Below are 20,631 nucleotides of genomic sequence, written 5' to 3'. Positions count from 1 at the left end.
TTGTTGACAGATGGACCAAATGCCGGACCACCCCAGCGCCCTTCTCGCCTCTCGATGGACCTGCCTTTCTATTAAAATCCGACCGCATACGTTGGTTCACCTTCGGCCGGCACTGGAGAAGGAAGAACGGAGTCCGTCTGGTTTTGATGATGCCGTCTCAGCACACGCGCGGCAAAATTACGGCTCTATCCCCGAGACGGCGTCAGACCATAAAGTTAATAATGCTACGTTGGCTGGGGAATGTTAGCTAAAGTGCGGTCAGCAATCACGTGTCATCAGATGAGCTTCGATGCCATTGAAAATCTGGTTGGATTGAATTTAACTCCTTATTAGGACCATAGGGCTCAACCGATTATCAGTCCCAGGATTTATTGAATCTTCTGTATTTCACGACCATACGGTGTACATGGTTTTAGGCTAGGTTATGTTGTCTACTGGATTTCAGTACAAGGGGCACTGTACTCAAAGGCGAAATCTCAGTGACTATATCTATATTTAACACAGACATACGGCACACCTGATAATAGGGCAGGTTATATCTGATTTAGGATGTTTCTGTCACAAACCAGAAACGGAGACAGGACCCAATAGCGTTCGTTTTACTCAGTCTTATTGAGAAAGAGAGAGCAGTGCTTGCTTCCACGATCCGATGATCGTCGGACACGGGTACCTGATGGCAGGAATGCAGAAGTGGCACTTCTGTGTCGAGCGAGGATAGTCGTAGGCAGCGGGAAAGCTGGTCGATAGTCGGGATGGGGGAGCAAGGGTGGTAACGATTCCAGAAATAAAATCGGCAACAGGTATCAGGCAGGAGAAAACAGGGCAGGATAATGTCGGATAGTGCAGAGCTTGCCTAGCTGAAATCATAGGTTCGCAGACGGTCTGACAGCTTCCTCTTGAAAGCCAGGGGTTTGAATAGAGTCAGGGAACCAATCAGCGATTAGGGCTGTTGGCGCCAACGGGGCAGTCACAGGTGCCCGTATCAGCAATCATGACACTTTCATGATTTTACCATGTTTCATGACTATGAAAAACACGATTTTAGGCCAAGGTATTTGAAGATGTCCATATTTCGTGACTATGAGTAAAAATTGTAGTCTGTTACCCGGGGTGTACATGATTGCAGTAAACGCGAAAAACAAGAACTCAAGAAAACACAGACTAACATTAACTAGCTCTAACTAAGCAAAACAAGAAAGGAGGCAAAATAGAACATGATAGCACACTCACTGGCTCTTACTGGAAAAAAAAAAAAAAAAACAGAGGAAGTAAACACAGAAATGTGACACCGACTATGTCCAACTTAACAAAACATGGAAAGCAGACTATGCATAGTACATCAAAATACCAAGTAGTTTTGACTGCGCGAAACAAGAAAAGAAGACACTTCAGACTATTTTGGGACACGGACTAGCTCTAACTCAGGGGTTGGCAACCCATTTTGGACCCTCAAAAAAGTTTAAAGCTTTATATAAGCCTTATAAGGAAGGCATCAAATACTGTATAAACATACTGTATATATGTCCATGTTCAGATACTATATCATTTTCCATTATCAAACTTTTTGTAAAATGCACCAGGGAGCCACTAGGGAGTGCCAAAGAGCGGCATGTGGCTCCAGAGTAGAGGATAAATGGACTGAATTTATATAGCGCTTTTCAAGCCACTGAGGAGCGCACAAAGCGCTCTACAATGTATTTCACACTTTCTTGTTCACACACTCACACACCAGAGCGGCGCTTTTGGCTGACCCCCGTTCTAAATGAACTAACCAAGAAATAAGACAACATAGAATATGTTGGGACACACACTAGCTCTAACTGAACAAAACATGAAAATGAGAAGAATATACAAGATTTGTTGGAGCACTTACCTTAACTGAAGAGAAATAATAAATCAAGACGATTCAGAATACGTTCTGACACTAGCTAACTCAAACTGAACAAAACATGAAAGGGAGAAGATCACTCTAATAAAACAAAAACAAGAAAGACAGCCCAGAATATGTCGGGACATTAACTAGATCTTAATCAACAAAGAAGAACATAGACATAGACCCTGTTGGGACTCGTACTTTCTCTAACTGAACAAAACACGTAAGACAGACCATGCGTTGCACATTAGAATACCAACTAGTTCTTACCGGAAAAAAAAAAACGAGAAAGGAAGACAACACACAATATGTTGGGACACAAGCTACCTGTGACTGTTGGCAGAAGGTAGCGCGCTTGTCTTTAAACCAAGAGGTTGCAGGTTCGATTCCCGGCTCCTCCGGGTTCAATGTTGATGTGTCATTGAGCAAAGCACTCAAACCCTAATGATCCCGATGGCTGACTCCGCTATCGGTGTGTGAGTCTGTGTGGAAATGGGTAAGTGTGAAGTATATTGTAAAAGCGCTTTGGGGGGGTCTTCAGTGACTGGTTAAAGTGCTATACAGGGAGTGCAGAATTATTAGGCAAGTTGTATTTTTGAGGATTAATTTTATTATTGAACAACAACCATGTTCTTAATGAACCCAAAAGTCTCATTAATATCAAAGCTGAATATTTTGGAAGTTGGAGTGGGGCTTTTTTAGTTTTAGCTATTTTAGGAGGATATCTGTGTGTGCAGGTGACTATTACTGTGCATAATTATTAGGCAACTTAACAAAAAACAAATGTATACCCATTTTAATTATTTATTTTTATCAGGGAAACCAATATAACAGCTCAACATTCACAAATATACATTTCTGACATTCAAAAACAAAACAAAAACAAATCAGTGACCAATATAGCCACCTTTCTTTGCAAGGACACTCAAAAGCCTGCCATCCATGGATTCTGTCAGTGCTTTGATCTGTTCACGATCAACATTGCGTGCAGCAGCAACCACAGCCTCCCGGGCACTGTTCAGAGAGGTGTACTGTTTTCCCTCCTTGTAAATCTCACATTTGATGAGAGACCACAGGTTCTCTATGGGGTTCAGATCAGGTGAACAAGGAGGCCATGTCATTAGTTTTTCTTCTTTTAGACTCTTTCTTGCCAGCCACGCTGTGGAGTACTTGGATGCGTGTGATGGAGCGTTGTCCTGCATGAAAATCATGTTTTTCTTGAAGGATGCGGACTTCTTCCTGTACCACTGCTTGAAGAAGGTGTCTTCCAGAAACTGGCAGTAGGACTGGGAGTTGAGCTTGAGTCCATCCTCAACCCGAAAAGGCCCCACAAGCTCATCTTTGATGATACCAGCCCATACCAGTACCCCACATCCACCTTGCTGGCGTCTGAGGCGGACTGGAGCTCTCTGCCCTTTACCGATCCAGCCACGGGCCCATCCATCTGGCCCATCAAGACTCACTCTCATTTCATCAGTCCATAAATAAAACCTTAGAAAAATCCGTCTTGAGATTTTTCTTGGCCCAGTCTTGACGTTTCAGCTTGTGTGTCTTGTTCAGTGGTGGTCGTTTTTCAGCCTTTCTTACCTTGGCCATGTCTCTGAGTATTGCACACCTTGTGCTTTTGGGCACTCCAGTGATGTTGCAGCTCTGAAATATGGCAAAACTGGTGGCAAGTGGCATCTTGGCAGCTGTACGCTTGACTTTTCTCAGTTCACGGGCAGTTATTTTGCGCCTTGGTTTTTCTACACGCTTCTTGCGACCCTGTTGACTATTTTGAATGTAACGCTTGATTGTTCGATGATCACGCTTCAGAAGCTTGGCAATTTTAAGAGTGCTGCATCCCTCTGCAAGATATCTCACTATTATTGACTTTTCAGAGCCTGTCAAGTCCCTCTTCTGACCCATTTTGCCAAAGGAAAGGAAGTTGCCTAATAATTATGCACACCTGATATAGGGTGTTGATGTCATTAGACCACACCCCTTCTCATTACAGAGATGCACATCACCTGATATGCTTAATTGGTAGTAGGCTTTCGAGCCTATACAGCTTGGAGTAAGACAACATGCATAAAGAGGATGATGTGGTCAAAATACTCATTTGCCTAATAATTCTGCACTCCCTGTAGAAATGCACTCTATTTACCATTTCTAATGCATTAAGATGGAAAGTTTTTCATTTTCTTTGCATTTGTTTTTGTGCAGAGCATCCACGTGGCCATGGTGTGTGCCGGGTACAACGCCAGCCGGGACGTGGTGACGCTGGTCAAGTCCGTCCTTTTTCACAGGTCAGTCACCATAATCACTTCATGGCACCAAAATGGCCACCATAACAATAGTTATTGTTTATACCTTTAGTTTTATGGTTAAAGGTTACGTTGGTATTTCATTTTGATTTTCTTCCTTCACTCTTATCAAATTCTTATATATTCTAAATATAACTACCTAATCTAAATCTAATTATGAACTATTTTATAAAACCCGATGTGTGTGTGTATTATATGTGACATATAGGCCCTGAAACAACAGAAACGTCTTTGGTGAAGTATTACACAGTTGTACTTAAAGCCTCTGCGAGTGTCTTTAGTTAGGTTTCGTGTCTAGGTTTTCCCAATAGATAACAACAAAATGGATAAACATCTGCTTTCTTGGGGCCTCTTATGCCATCTGGTGGCCAAAATAGGTACTGTAAATCCCTACTACTGACCACTCCAAGCAGCCCAATCCAATCTTCTATTGGCTAGGCCATGCCATTTTGTTTGTATGTTCTAACCTATTTTTCTATTCAAAGGTTGACAACCCTTGATTTAAAACTAGCTTGTGTTCCAACATCCTGCATTGTATTAATGTATTTGTTTTGTTCATTTGGAGTAGGTTAGTATCACAACATATCTTTGATTATCGTTTTTAATGTTTTGTTCAGTTACAGCCAGTTAGTGTTGCAACACATCCTGCGTCGTCTTACTTTCATGTTTTATGTGTTACAGCTAGTTGGTGTTTCAACACATCCAGCATCGTCTTTCTCTTATGTTTTGTACAGGTAGAATTAGTTGTCTAATTTTCATGTTTTGTTTTGTTAGAACTATTGAGTGTTCCAACACTTTCTGCGTTGTTTTATTTTTGAGTCTTTTTCTGTTAGAGCTTTTTAGTGTTTCAACAGATCCTGCATAGTCCTGAATTCATTTTTTATTTTGGTAGAACTAGAGCGTTTTAACATATTATCCATGCATTATCCATTTAGAGTTAGCTAGTTCCAACATATCTTTAATTCAGGGGTGTCAAACTCATTTGAACTCGGGGGCCACATGATAGAACAAACATTCTGTTGGGGGCCGGACTAATAGATAAAAGAGAAAGAAAAAAATTTAAAGAAATAAGAGAAAGAGGGAGGGAAAAGGAGAGAGGGCGGGAGAAAAAAAGAGAAAGAGAGAGAGGGAGGGAGAGAGCGTGAGAAACAAAAGGGATAGAAAGTTTTGAGAGAGGGGGGAAAGAAAGGGAGAGGAAGAAAGAAATCCAAAGAGAAATAGAAAGACAGAAGGAGATAAAAGAGAATATAAAAGCCCGAAGGGTAGGAAGAGAGAAAGAGAAAAGAGGGACAGAGGAAAAAAGGAAGTTAGAGCAAAAGGGGTTAAAAAGTCACAGAGAGAGAGAGAGAGAGAGAGAGAGAGAGAGAGAGAGAGAGAGAGAGAGAGAGAGAGAGAGAGAGAGAGAGAGAGAGAGAGAGAGAGAGAGAGAGAGAGAGAGAGAGAGAGAGAGAGAGAGAGAGAGAGAGAGAGAGAGAGAGAGAGAGAGAGAGAGAGAGAGAGAGAGAGAGAGAGAGAGAGAGAGACACAGAGTGAGAGAGACACAGAGTGAGAGACACACAGAGTGAGAGACACACAGAGTGAGAGAGAGAGACACAGAGTGAGAGAGAGAGAGAGAGACACAAATAAATAAATACAATGACTGTCTTTGTTAGAGGCACCTGGCTTTGGCAACAACAAGTTGACATATTTCAACCTGCAGCTTGTTTTTCTCTTGCGCTTCTCTGAGTGTTGTCTCGCGGGCCGGATTCAATCCCTTAGCGGCCGCCTGTTTGACACCTGTGCTTTAATTCTTGATTTGTTTAGTTCCAGATGGTTACTGTTTCAACACATCCTGCATCGTCTGACTTTCATGTTTTGCTTTGTTAAAACTAGTTTGTGTTCCAACAGATCCTGCATCATATCGATTTCATTTTTTGTTCTGGTATAATTTGTTAGTGTTTAAACACCCCATTCTTTTCACGGTTTGTTCTTTCAAAACTAGTTAGTGTTCCAACATATCCTGCATTATCTTAATTCATTTTTTGTTCTTTTAAAGCTACTTAGATATTACATATATCGCCTTGTTGCTTTTTCAGGCTTTGTTTAGTTATTGCGCCAACATAGCTGGCACTGTCCCCTTACCCTGTTTTGTTCATTTTCAACTTCTTAGTATTCTAAAATAATTAGCAACTTCTTACTTTCATGTTTCGTCCAGTTGGCGTCATACAACGTTCCAAATGATCCTCTGTCGTTTTCCTTTAATTTCTTGTTCTAGTAGATCTAGTTAGTGTTCCAATTTATCCCTAATTTTCTCATTCAAAGCTAGTTAGTGTTCGATAATTCCTGGTCTCATTTTCATGTTTTGTTCAGTCAGAGTTGGTTGGCGTTGGAAAATATGTAGTGCACCCGTCTAGTTTTATTGTTTTCTTTTGTGTTTTGTTCTGTTTGAACAAATTTATATTCCCACATAGTTTGCATGGTCCTTTTCTTTTGTTCAGTTAGTTCTTTTGTGGTCCTAAATATCCTGTGTCTACTCCCTTTAATGTTTTGCACTACAATATTGGCCAGTCACTAAGCACTACGTTGTGAATATTCAGCCTTTTTATCCTAACAGTCTTTTAGATTTTTTTTCTCCTTAAAGTCTTTATATTACATGTTTACCCTGGAGTGCCATGTCTAATCTTGTCGCATACAATGTTTTGACAACGTGGCTATTAATGACAATAAAGTCAAAGACTGTTTCCTCTGATGCCGTCGGTTCGGGCGCCGTCAGAGGACAGAACAACATGGCTGACTCGCTGACTGGTTGTCACTCAACTAAAGCCCTGGTTTCATTCCACGTGGCCTGGGGGGATTGGAATATTAGCCGGGCTGTTCCTGTGACCGTTCCGTAGTCCTCCCTCTAATGAAAAAGGTCATCCCTGTCCAAATCCAAACTGGTCATTGCGTTTGTCCTGCCAAAGTCGCCTCGTGTTAGCGTCAAGTCGGCCCAAATGCTATCACGGCGTGCAAAGGCGGCCATCAATAACAATCTGCTGCCACCTTAACTCGAAGAGCATTTTCCGGTGGCTCGCCCTGCGCAAAACATCCTCTACATGCTTGTTTGTGAGATTTGTAGAACCCTCGGATACCTGGTTTTAATAAATCCTCGACTGAGATTATTTCCTGCTAAAAAAATGATGAAAAAAAAAACAAAAACACGAGGACATTTGCTCCGATTAGGAAAAGTGCTCGACCCAATTACTGGAATGTGCACTGCCCCCCTCCGCCCCTCAAGCGCTCTAGATTTAGTCTTACCTGAGTGGCCATTTTGGCACTCAAGCAAGCCCCGAGCGAGCACCGGACCATAATGCACCTCATCCGGCACTAAGTGCACGTTAATTGCCGATAGAAATCCGATGAAGCAGAGAGCGAGAAGACGCTCCATCATCCCTCATTTCCCAGAAGGCACCTGGGTGGCGAGGGGATGACGGAAGAAGCTCGCCCGGATTTGGTGCACGTCGCCGGGTGTTGAGAGAAAAGCAACAGCAACATCAGCATTACAGATTTGTTGCAGTGTTTTCACAAAGCCATGCTCTAGCCTCTAAAAGGCCTGTAAATGCTAAAACGAAAGTCTTGTGACGCTAACCACTAACTACTAGCCCCCTAAACCTTATCCCCCAACCCTAGGACCACTTATTATTATTGTTATTATTACCATTGCCCGTCTTATGTCATCCATTCAACAATGCTGTTCATGTACCACACATTTTGGTTCGTAGCTAAAGACCCAGCGGTAGATTTTCAATAAGAACTACACAGACTAACTCGATCTAACTGAACAAAACATGAAAGTCAGAACACAAAGATAGGTTGGAATACTGACTAGTTTTAACAGAGCAAAACATGGCAATGGACGACACGAAAAGTTCCCACACGTGGACAGAACAACGAGAGCGCCGTAAGGCGAGACCATGAAATATAATACCTCCACTCGACCACTAATTAAACAAAACATGAAAAAAGTAACGCCGATTATGTTGGGATAATTACTAGCCCGAACTGGACAAAACAGAATAGTGAACAAGATGAAAGCTAGAACATGCGGGATATGTTGGATTACCAACTAGTTCAGAACAAATCAGGCTAACTAGAGCTAACTTAAAAAAACTTGAACAGCAGGATACTAACTAGTTTCAACAGAACAAAACTTGAAAATGGACAACACAAGGAACATTCCCACACGCGGACAAAACAACAAGAGCGCCATGAGGAAAAGACTAACTAACTGTAACTTAACAAAACACTAGGGGAACATAACACTGGATATGTGGGAACACTAACTCTACCTGAACAAAACATAAAATAAAGACAATGTAGAGTATGCTGGGACACTTAGTCCTAACTGAACAAAACATCAAAAAAAGACAATGTGGGATATGATGGGACACATACTAACTCTAACTGAACAAAATATAAGAGGAAGAAAACTATACAGAATATGTTTGGAGACTAGCTCTAACTGAACAAAACATGAAAATGAGGAGACAAAACAGTGTATTTTCGCTAACTTTAATTGAGCAAAGATATAATTAAAACAACGCAAAATATTTTGGAACACAATCTAGGTCTTACTGAAACAAAAACGTGTAAGTGAGAAGATGACGCAGGATATGATGGAGCACTCGCTGTAATTGATCAAAAACAAAACAATCAAGGCAACACCGAATATGTTGGGCTAGTTATGCTAACTGGATAAAACATAAAAATCACATCATGCATAGTGCATCAAAATTCAAAGCAGTTCTAACTGAACAAAACAAGAAATGAATACAGCACCGAATATGCTGGGACACATCTTACCTCTTACTTAGTGCTTCTAAATTATTTTCAGTCATGAGCCAGATGAAAACTTCCAGACAATGCAGGATAAGTTATGACCCTTACTAGCTCTAACTGAACAAAACATGAAAGGCAAGACAATACAGGATATGTTGTAGCGCTCACTTTAATTGAACAAAAAGAAGAAAGGAAGACAACACAGGTTATGTTAGGACACTTAAGAAGTCTAACTGAACAAAAAAAGGAACAACAGAGGAGATTTATTGGTTTTCTTGTTTTTTTTTTCTTTCTCCTCTATGACTGTTTAACTGCCCACTTTCTAGTTTGAATTCTTGCGTCCTTTTTTGGGATCGGTTTCTTCACAACCTGGAACCAGGCCTGGTCCAGATCCAGAGTCACTTTCAAGCTATCACATTCTTATCAATAGTCGCCTCTCGTAGGGAAGAGAAGTTTTTGAAACTTTCAACTGGTTCCGGAGGAAGCCAGATTCTGTTTGACCTGGTCCATATCTCGCCTTTTCATTGGCCGCCATCCAAGTCCCACTGGACCCGAACCACTCCCGCCAGTTCCAAAGGGGTCCGGAGACCAAGCACCGTCTAAAAACGGCGCCGTCTATTTGAGGCCGGTGTCACCTTCTGTGGCGCTGGAATCCAATCACAGAACGCTCCCATGGTGCTTTGCTCTCATTTCCAGACTCAAATAGTCCTTCTCAGACTCTCCAATACCAAGTGCTAGACACTTTTTTCCCTTTTTCATTTTCTAACGAATAAAAAAATGAAGGATAGAATGGCTTTTTTCATTACTTTGGAAAATCTGCGTTCGTTTTTGTGTTTTCTTCCATAGGTCTAGCAGAGCCTCAGCTTTGGAACTGAATCTGTTCCAGCTTGGTCCCGATTTATAAGACAGAGGGTGTTAAACTCATATTAGCCCAGGGGCCACGTGGTAGAAAAATATTGTCACAGGGGCAGGACTAGTCAATTAATAGCATAAATATTGTACTTTAGCTGGTGGGCTGGGGGTCTTTCCACGGGCATACCTGTCAACCTGTACGTTTTTGCCGTACAAGTACGTTTATTATGCATTTTAAGAAGTGTACGACGTACAAGAAAATCTGTACGGGAAAACGCAAAATTGTCAATTATGGGTACCATCCGGTATACAACGACTATCACGAAACGATCAATCAAGTCAAACGAGTTAGCCGCGGTAGTATCGTTTTTTTTATTGCAAACGAAGCGAATGGTTTGATGCTACTGTGTGCATGTGTCTGCCGCCTGGGGATTTCCCATCATGCATCATTCCGTGGTAGTTGTGTAGTGAAAGGATGTCCGTCTCTTTTTAGAGAACCGGCTTTTCCGGCTCAACTCATTAAAGAGAGCCGGCTCTCAAAGAGCTCACTTGCTTTGATGCATTCTATTACGAATTATTATGTTGTATAAAGAAGTTAAGAAAAAAAGTATAAAAGGAGAAAATGAAAAAAGATAGGTTTGTGGCTATCCCTTTAATCAGTATATTACCAACAATAATTTAATGCAGAAATGAATGAATAATTCGAATAAGAAAATGTATTATTCCACTTAATTATATTTGCATGTATATTTTCCTTCTACAGTGAACGTCCAAGCTACTAATTTTTTTTTTTTACTTTTTTTTTATAATAAACCTCATTCATGTCGAGCAACTCAGTATCTCGCAACAAAATGTTAATTAACAATATGTATGATATAGCAAAACACATGTACAATATAATATGTTTAACTACATAAACAAACACGTTTGAACAAAAATATATGGTGTAAGATTATTTTGTATTTTGTAAGGGAAAATACAACATTTTGTAAGGGCTTGGAGCCCTGGAGGTTGACAGGTATGCAGGGGTCACAATTAAATTATGATTCAGGGATGTATGGTTTGATGATACACAATCAATGAGGTTTTTTTCCCCTTAACTTAAGTTATAATCTCTTGTAGTGTTTGTCAAGTCTAGTCATTATTATTTGGGTAGCCCTTAATCACAAGAAGTCTCATAAGGCTTTGTGATTTAAAAAAAACGAAAAAAAAAACAATTGAATTCATTCCCACTACAGTTTATTTAACTTGGGGAAAGGCATGCAGACTGAAAAGTGAGAAAAATAGCATTCAAATGCTTGTATTTTTTGATGAAAATGTCTACCTGCTGTTTGTTCTCATATCAATTATAAAGAAAAAGAGCTAAAATTTCTTTAAACGTTTGCAAAGACCCTGTTTATATATTTAAACAATACCATGTGGATGTAAAAAGAAGTCTTTGAGGTTTATTTTAAGTAAAATACAGACGCTGCCCTACTTCTGAACAAGACGAAATTTCGTAATTTGACTTTGTTCATATGTTGCTTCAGTGCTATATTTTGTATGTTTAAGGTTTATATAAGTATTTGGCTTGTATAAGTGACCTGTATTGTTTTGTACAAACAAATAAACATATCTTAAAATAATATGCTCTATAAAGATAAATAAAGTTGAGTTTTACTTACTTTTGGGACTTGCGCTTTAAGAGGTCCTCCTCCGTGGTAAAAAGTGGCCAAAAAAAAGCATTCCGAACAATTTCTCAACCGCATCAAACTTTCTTATTCCACTTTCATTTCAAAAGAAACGTTTTTTCTTTACATTTTATGATGATATTTAACAATTAATGATATTAAACAATAAAAATGTCAAAGTTCTTAGCGCTAGAGACACAGTGCAACGTGTTTACAAACGAACTAGGAAGTAGAAACTAGAATTTTTCCCTCGGAGTGAATGCTGGGTGAGAAGGCGGCGTAAAGAAGCATTACAGTAATGCCCTCTACTCAGAAAAAAGGTGCGCACAATACAAAATCTACCTTACGGCAATGTCCGGATATTTTTCGACATCCCGAAAAAAAAATATCATCTACCGTTTTTCGTAACTCGAAGGGTCGTAGGTAAGGGAGCGTCTGTAATGTCTACAGTATATGTCTCTGGTTGATAAATGGCAGTCAGCAAATACTCAGCTTTGTGAGTGGCGCTTGGCTTTGGCAGCATCCAGTGGACGTATTCATAACTGCAGGTTATTGTGGCTCATTTTTCTTATTTGGTTCTCTCAGCACTGTCTCACCGGCCACATTAAATGATGTGGCAGGACATATTTTGCCCGTAGGCCATGCGTTTAACACATGTGCCATAATAAATAAGTGAACACACAACCACGACCTACTGTATTTTCAAGACTATAAGGCGCACCACAAAACCCCAAATTTGCCAGAAACCCAAAATGAGGCCAAGAATTATGTGACCCTCATAGTCCAGGAAATATGGTAAATACAATTGGAAATGAAATGTTGCAAAGTGTAATGCTTTAATTTCTATTTTTTTTTTTTGCTGTCGACCCGAGTACAGTAGTTTTAATTTCATGCGCCTTAAAGTCAGGTGCGCCTTATATATGATATATATTTCAGAAAAAAACTTCCCTTGAAAGTTTGCCTTATATCAGGTTCTAAACAATGTTCTTTATGCTGTTATCATTCCAGTGCACCTTATAGTCCGGAAAGTACGGTTATAAAAATTAATTGAATAGAAAGTAAACAGGGAAAAAACGTGCTGAAGGTTTTTCTTAATGGGACAGTGAGTAATGTTCAACGCCTCCAAGTGGTAGAAAAATGTGAATAATGAGCAAAAATTATGTGAATTAAATACATGTGCATTCTTAAATTACTCATAGGTTAAGAAATCTGTGTTTGTTTGACATAAGAAGTTTTACTTAGGAGCTGACATTACTGTCTGACATCTTTTTTCCTTTTTTATTTTTTTAATTTCCCATTTGTCTTCTTTTTTACATTTCATGACAATAAAGGTATATTCTATTCTATTCTATTTCTCTGTCCCCTTTTTTCCTTTTTTCTTCACTTTTCTTTCTTGCTCCTTTTTTATTATATTTTATTGTTATTTTTTTTCGTTTTATTTTTTTTTTTGCTCTTTATCTCCTTTTTTCTTATATTTCTTTATTTTTCTATTTTCTTTTCTCTCTCTTGCTTTTTTCTATTTTCTTTTTTTCCCCATTATCCATTTTAAAAAAATATTTTCCTCCATTTTTTCCCTTTATCCTTTTTTGTTTTTTTAATTTAGTTTTTTTTCCCTTTATTTCCTTATTTTTCTATTTGTCTTTTCTCCCTTACGCTTTTTCTATTTTCTTTTTTCCCCACATCCATTTGTTTGTATCTTTATCCCCATTTTTTCCCTTTTATCCTTTTGTTTTTTTATTTTTTTTTTTTATTTTTATTGCAAATGGCCTGGCAAAATAAAAATGGAATAAAAGTAGCGTTTTGTTCATTTTGAGTCCCTATAGTTTTGTATTATTCCTTCTGCTTTATAGCACTCGTTTTCGGTTGCTCTACAAAATACAGTGGCATCTAGTGGTCAAATCACGCACACACTGTCGCTTCCTAGCTCGCGCTAATGAAGAAGGCGTGAGAACAAATGACTTGCTAGGATGACCCAATATTCCCCCTCGAGATCCATTATCTCTTTCATTCTGAAATATTCTTCAGAGCAGGGTTTTTTTGCCCCTAGAAGCAGAAAACACAGGTAACGGTCCGGCGTTTTCTTCAAATTCTTCCTGTGCAGTAAAGTGATTTGAAACTGTGTTTTGCAGGCGGAACCCGCTCCATTTCCATTTTGTGACCGACTCCATCGCTCGGCAGATCCTGGCGTCGCTCTTCCGCACTTGGATGGTGCCAGCCGTGCACGTGCATTTCTACGACGCTGATGAGCTTAAGGTAGGTCCTGGAAACCCATCTCGGTCTTTTCCTCCAATCTGAGTATCCTCGCCTTCACGAACAAATGACGTTGTTGTGTGAAAGATACTTTATTGATGTAGTAGGAACAAACTGATTTCTTCCTTTCAAAATAGACAAAAACAATTATCTTGTGAAGATCCCAACATGAGACGAGAGTACGTTTTCTGCTAGCATTTGCAACCGTTCCACATGCTAAATTCTGCAGTATCCAAATGAATGATTGGCTGTTGTATTTTCATGTTATGCTCATTTTCATCAAATCCCAAAATGACCAAAAAAAAAGGAAAGAAGATGATATAAAAACAACCGAAAAATAAAATTATTAAAAACCACCAAAAAAGAACCCTAAGAAAACAGAACAAAACAACAACCAAAAGAACTGCAAAACAATAAAAGAAAATTGACGAATATGTTAAAAAAAACGACCCCAAAAATTAGAAATGGCCAAAAAGGACAAAAACAAAAGATTTTTTTTAAAAAAAGACCAAGAATAACCACAAAATGACCAGGAAACGGCGAGAGAAAAAAAAAAGGACCCCAAAAAATAACCCAAGAAAACAACAAAAATTCAATGAAATTTTTTCATAAAAATGACTGTGAAAACAACCCAAAAAAAGACACAAAATCAACCCAAAAACTAACAAAAATGACCCAAAAGGATTTAGGGGGAAAAAAACAACAATGTAAAAGATATTAAAAAACCCAATCATAATATACAAGAAATGACCCAAAAAATACAAAAAAGACCAGAAACTAGGGGCATTACCAGGAGGGAGGGGCAGTGCTCAAACATGGACATGCTGTGCCCACCCAAAGAAAACTGGATGTAGTGGTAAGGGCAGTCTGAAAAGAGTCCAAAAAAAAGACGAAGAAAAAAAGCGAAAAAGAAAGGTAAAAAAAAATAAACTGGGGAAACAAAAACAAAATATTAAAAGAAAAAGGAAAATGAGAAAAAGAAGTAAAAAAGCAGGGAAGAATAAGACAAAGAGGAAAAAGCAAGAAAATAGAAAAAAGCTAAGAAAAAAAGAATCAAAAGAAGACAAAAATAAAACATAATAAGAAAAAGGAGAGGAGAAAAAGAAAATATATTAAAGCCAGAAAAAAGAGAAAAAGCCAAGGAAAAAAGAATCAAAAGAATAAAAGTAAAAAAGGAAGAAAACTAGCAGAAAAAATAAAAAGAGGAAACAGAAAAAAAATAATTAAAAAGCTAAGAAAAATAAAATCAAAGAAGATAGATAAAATAAAAAAACATAAATGGAGAGCAAAATTATAAAAAAAGAAGGAAAGAAGCTATAGTAAAAGAAAAAAAGAAAATACAAAATAGAAAAGAATAGAATAGAATATACCTTTATTGTCATTGTTACAAAATGGGTTAACATATTGTGACAACGAAATTGGGCATGACACTCCAGTTTTAAACATTCACAGTGAGGTATGAGCCAAGAAGATAAAGGAGCAGAGAAGATAAGGTTATAAAACAAGGGGGATAAGGCTATACAGGGAGTGCAGAATTATTAGGCAAATGAGTATTTTGACCACATCATCCTCTTTATGCATGTTGTCTTACTCCAAGCTGTATAGGCTCGAAAGCCTACTACCAATTAAGCATATCAGGTGATGTGCATCTCTGTAATGAGAAGGGGTGTGGTCTAATGACATCAACACCCTATATCAGGTGTGCATAATTATTAGGCAACTTCCTTTCCTTTGGCAAAATCTATCTATCTATCTATCTAAAATGGGTCATAAGAGGGACTTGACAGGCTCTGAAAAGTCAAAAATAGTGAGATATCTTGCAGAGGGATGCAGCACTCTTAAAATTGCCAAGCTTCTGAAGCGTGATCATCGAACAATCAAGCGTTACATTCAAAATAGTCAACAGGGTCGCAAGAAGCGTGTAGAAAAACCAAGGCGCAAAATAACTGCCCGTGAACTGAGAAAAGTCAAGCGTACAGCTGCCAAGATGCCACTTGCCACCAGTTTTGCCATATTTCAGAGCTGCAACATCACTGGAGTGCCCAAAAGCACAAGATGTGCAATACTCAGAGACATGGCCAAGGTAAGAAAGGCTGAAAAACGACCACCACTGAACAAGACACACAAGCTGAAACGTCAAGACTGGGCCAAGAAAAATCTCAAGACGAATTTTTCTAAGGTTTTATGGACTGATGAAATGAGAGTGAGTCTTGATGGGCCAGATGGATGGGCCCGTGGCTGGATCGGTAAAGGGCAGAGAGCTCCAGTCCGCCTCAGACGCCAGCAAGGTGGAGGTGGGGTACTGGTATGGGCTGGTATCATCAAAGATGAGCTTGTGGGGCCTTTTCGGGTTGAGGATGGACTCAAGCTCAACTCCCAGTCCTACTGCCAGTTTCTGGAAGACACCTTCTTCAAGCAGTGGTACAGGAAGAAGTCCGCATCCTTCAAGAAAAACATGATTTTCATGCAGGACAACGCTCCATCACACGCATCCAAGTACTCCACAGCGTGGCTGGCAAGAAAGGGTCTAAAAGAAGAAAAACTAATGACATGGCCTCCTTGTTCACCTGATCTGAACCCCATAGAGAACCTGTGGTCCCTCATCAAATGTGAGATTTACAAGGAGGGAAAACAGTACACCTCTTTGAACAGTGTCTGGGAGGCTGTGGTTGCTGCTGCACGCAATGTTGATCGTGAACAAATCAAAGCACTGACAGAATCCATGGATGGCAGGCTTTTGAGTGTCCTTGCAAAGAAAGGTGGCTATATTGGTCACTGATTTGTTTTTGTTTTGTTTTTGAATGTCAGAAATGTTTATTTGTGAATGTTGAGCTGTTATATTGGTTTCCCTGATGAAAAAAAAAATTGAAATGGGTATACATTTGTTTTTTGTTAAGTTGCCTAATAATTATGCACAGTAATAGTCACCTGCACACACAGATATCCTCCTAAAATAGCTAAAACTAAAAAAGCCCCACTCCAACTTCCAAAATATTCAGCTTTGATATAAATGAGACTTTTGGGTTCATTAAGAACATGGTTGTTGTTCAATAATAAAATTAATCCTCAAAAATACAACTTGCCTAATAATTCTGCACTCCCTGTAGTTATAATTTACATGGTATTTACACAAGAAATGTCGGCATGTGGGATGTTACATACAGTGTTGTCGTGATACCGTTGGTATCGTAAGGGTTGTGCAATATTGCATTTGGTGCAAAGTCATCATAGTGCAAAAAAGGATAAAAAAGAAAAAAAAACAAGAAAAAAAAGAACCATTTTTGGGGGGGTTGTCCAGTATATTACTACTAATAATGTAATGTTCTGCATAAGATAAATAAATGTGTTCTTCTGTTCTATTGTCTAACTTTGATGTTTTGTTATTTTGTTAATGTGTGTCCCCTCACGTTTCTGAAGCCCCACAAACGACTGCCGTTCCAAGTCCAGACATGTGAAAAGTTCTTTTTTGCTTTTGTTGTTGTGAATGTAGTCGGAAGTGTCATGGATCCCCAACAAGCATTACTCGGGAATTTACGGTCTGATGAAACTCGTCCTCACCAAAACGCTCCCGCCGGACCTCCGCCAGGTCATCGTCCTCGACACCGACATCACCTTCGCCACCGACATCGCCGAACTCTGGGCCGTCTTTCGCAAGTTCAAAGGTAATGCCCCACTGTCCTGACTCTCATGTTTTGTTCAGTTAGAGCTAGATAGCGTTCCGGGATTTCAGAATCTCGCCGTCATGAACCGGGGACATTTTGTGTGCTAACCACTGCATTACGTAAAAAATGACTATAAAAACAAAAAAAAAGATGGAAATAAACAACCAATGAACTGCCCACTGAGATTCGACCTGCAACCTCAGTGGAAATGTTTAAGTCTAGGCTTAAACACACTTCTATTCTATAGCATATGAAATTATCTGAAATGATCTGCATTTATATAGCGCTTTTCAAGTCAATGACTTCCCAAAAGCTTTACAATGTGCTCCACATTTCCCAATAGCGGCCTTGCAGGCATGTAAGGCGCTAACCTGCTTATTGGGGGTATTAGGGGTTCAGTGTCTTACCCAAGGACACTTCGACATGTAACACAGACGAGCTGGGATTCGAACTGGGATCGCTTGATCCCAAGACAAGCGCTCTACCTCCTGAGCTACTGCCGCTCCTAAAGCTATGTTTTATGTTGACAATATATGTGTGTTATTTGTTATTGCAATATCCATCGCAGCCTGGTCATCCTGGAAGGGGGATGACCTCATGTGCGGCCCCTTCTCAAGGTTTTTTCTTTTTCCTCATGTTGAGGTTTTTGAGTTGTCATTTGTCACAGGACAAAATAGACAGGAACACTATTAGACACTGGAGATCGATATCAAACAGAACGAAATAGACGGGGACGATACCGGACAGGAAACACAAGCAGGAAACCGGACAGAGTCAAAACCCACGTCTTGCGGGTGCAGAGGTTCGTTGACGGACTGACAAAGGGTGAGTGAGAGCACTGAGCTTAAATAGGAGGGAAGCCAATCAGTCAACGAGCCGCATCTGGCGCCAAACGGGCGGGGCCAATTGGCCGCCATGGGCAGCCGTGACAATTTCTCTACATCAGTGTTCTCGTTTGCCCGCGTCCTTGCGTCTTGGACGTATCATTTTTGCTGGAGACGCATTGTGTTAAATCAACGTGCGTCCCCGGGAGGCAAGTTTTTTGACACAAAATTGTCATTATTACCCGATTACTTTTTTTTTTTTTAACAAAGATTGACCGCACTCCAAACTTTTCGTCAGGCAGATCCGCCATTGTTGTTTTGGTCTCGCGGTTCGAGTTTTCCTCTGCACGCCGTTCTCGGCAAACGAAATCTCGTTGCTTCGAGATTACATCATTGTTGTGGTGCTTGTCGTCGAGGGAAGCTGAAGGTTAAGTATGCCTCCGAAAAAAACAGTATTAGGTGCAAATCAACACAAAATTGGTAATTGCTTCAGTGTCAGTAAGAAGTTGAAACATAATGCAGAAAGTGATAACAACGGCAATCATTCCGGCACGAAAAAACGGTGGAGAAATTCTTCGGAAGATCGCGGAGGCAAGGAAAACATGTGTGTTGAATCGAACGATTCGACGAAAGAAAATAAAAGAACACTCCTAGCAAGAAAAGGACTTTCCTGCCAAAATGGACTCAATTATATTCCTGGTTACGCTATGACGAGGATGATAATGGAGGCTACATGTTATTTTGGATAATGTACAATATTTTTGTGAACTGAAAAATCTGAAATGATAACTGCCTTGTATTACCAATTAATGTGATGATTAAAACTGAATAAAAATATAGATTAATATTTTGGATAATGTACAATATTGTTATGAACTGAAAAATCTTAAAGTGATAACAGATTTGTATTACTATTAAACTGTGATGATTAAAACTGAATGATTATATAGATTCATATTATATATTTGTCGTTGATTTACAATTTCGACATCGATTACACTAAATATTGGGGACCCATAGATCTCTGTTCGTAGATTTTTGAGCATGCGAGTCCCCGGGACCCCTCACTTTTCGGAGGTAAAATGAACACTGCTACATACAGTTTACTTGAAATGTTTTTATTGAGTTTCCAAAGGTTTTATTTATTTTGCATTAAATTATCATGATCAATCAACAATTGGTTTAATATCATTTAACTCAACTTCACTAGAAGAAAAATCTTAATTGCTACTAGGGCCTCGCAACAATTTTTGGAGTGTAGCAGGGATGTGTCGTGGAGGCCGTGTCAGATGAGAGGAAGTCAAATTAGCAGCTTTTACTTTTCCACTTTGCAGCACAAAACATAAAAGGAAGCGCTTGTCAGGAAGTATAGCGCTGGTAGAAAGTCGCGGGAAGTCACGTCTGCACGGCACGGCGGCGAAAGACTTGAAAGATTAACAAGCGGCGCCGTCCTACATAGCGGCACAGCCGACAGCGCTTCGGATCGATCTTCATTAACGCTCGCCTCCAATGCGGCGCCTTCACCGTCCAGGTGGCCTCCGTCCTTTCTTGCCATTATTTTGTGAAGCAAAAGATAGACTTGCACTTGAGCGATTTTTTGACGCCAGTTTTGGCAAACGAGAAATTGATTTTAAAGACAAATAAATGGCTTTTAAAGGAATCCAATTGTGCAGACACTTTGAAGCCACTTTGTCAGGATCTGGAACTTCATTTGCGCCTTAGACAATGTTTTTCAACTGGCGGGTTGGGAACAAAGTTCCATCAAATCTTACACGGGTCTGCTAAATTATTATTCACTTTTGAATGAATTGATCAGGGTTGGGTAGAATTACTTTAACTGGATTACTTCCAATTACTTTTGGATTACTCCAATACCAAATATGCTAATAAAAGACAAAAGAAAATAATATGAATAAAATTATGACTCACAACACGTGGTAAGCTTTCTCTCCTGGCTTTGATCTCTGATCTCCGGAAAAACCAACATAAAACGCGAATAAAAGACAAAAGCTTGAGCTGTTGTTTGTAGGCGGGTATGAGTAGTACCGTGGAGTGATCGGAATTCCCCAGACTGGACCGGTTGACAGATTTGTACGCCTGCTTCAATGGACAATAACTGGTCGTAGGCATGTGACTTGTTGATTATAGTTTGGTAGTACGGAACGAAGATTGGCCTGGTTGAAATCACCTAATACTATGGATAGGGTGTTGGATCCTTGTTTTCGTACTTGGATATAGCGCTTGCTAATCCTTTTAGTGCGACATCGACGTCGGCCCTGGGGTGGATATATTCTGCGGTGTGGGTCACTGATGAGAAATCACGAGAAAGATAGAAAGGCATGCATTTAATGGTCACGTATTCCGAATCAGCAGAACATCCACTGGATATAATCCGAG

The 20,631-nt window shown here is 39.6% G+C and overlaps 1 protein-coding gene across 1 annotated transcript in view; it reads left to right on the top strand.

Moving 5' to 3' along the window:
- Window positions 1-20,631, top strand: part of LOC148356844 (xylosyl- and glucuronyltransferase LARGE1) — a 126,592-nt gene that overhangs the window by 62,962 nt on the left and 42,999 nt on the right. The window contains exons 4-6 of the mRNA XM_088347298.1: window positions 4,079-4,161; window positions 13,628-13,751; window positions 17,239-17,410. Coding sequence (XP_088203424.1) covers window positions 4,079-4,161; window positions 13,628-13,751; window positions 17,239-17,410 — 379 coding nt within the window. The remainder of the gene's footprint in view (window positions 1-4,078; window positions 4,162-13,627; window positions 13,752-17,238; window positions 17,411-20,631) is intronic.

Source organism: Urocampus carinirostris, chromosome 11 (genome assembly GCF_059441175.1).
Source record: "Urocampus carinirostris isolate Australia breed hairy pipefish chromosome 11, RoL_Ucar_1.0, whole genome shotgun sequence".
NCBI classification, from domain to species: domain Eukaryota; kingdom Metazoa; phylum Chordata; class Actinopteri; order Syngnathiformes; family Syngnathidae; genus Urocampus; species Urocampus carinirostris.
The sequence above is the reverse complement of the archived record's forward strand: the minus strand, read 5'-3'. Positions and strand labels throughout refer to the sequence as shown.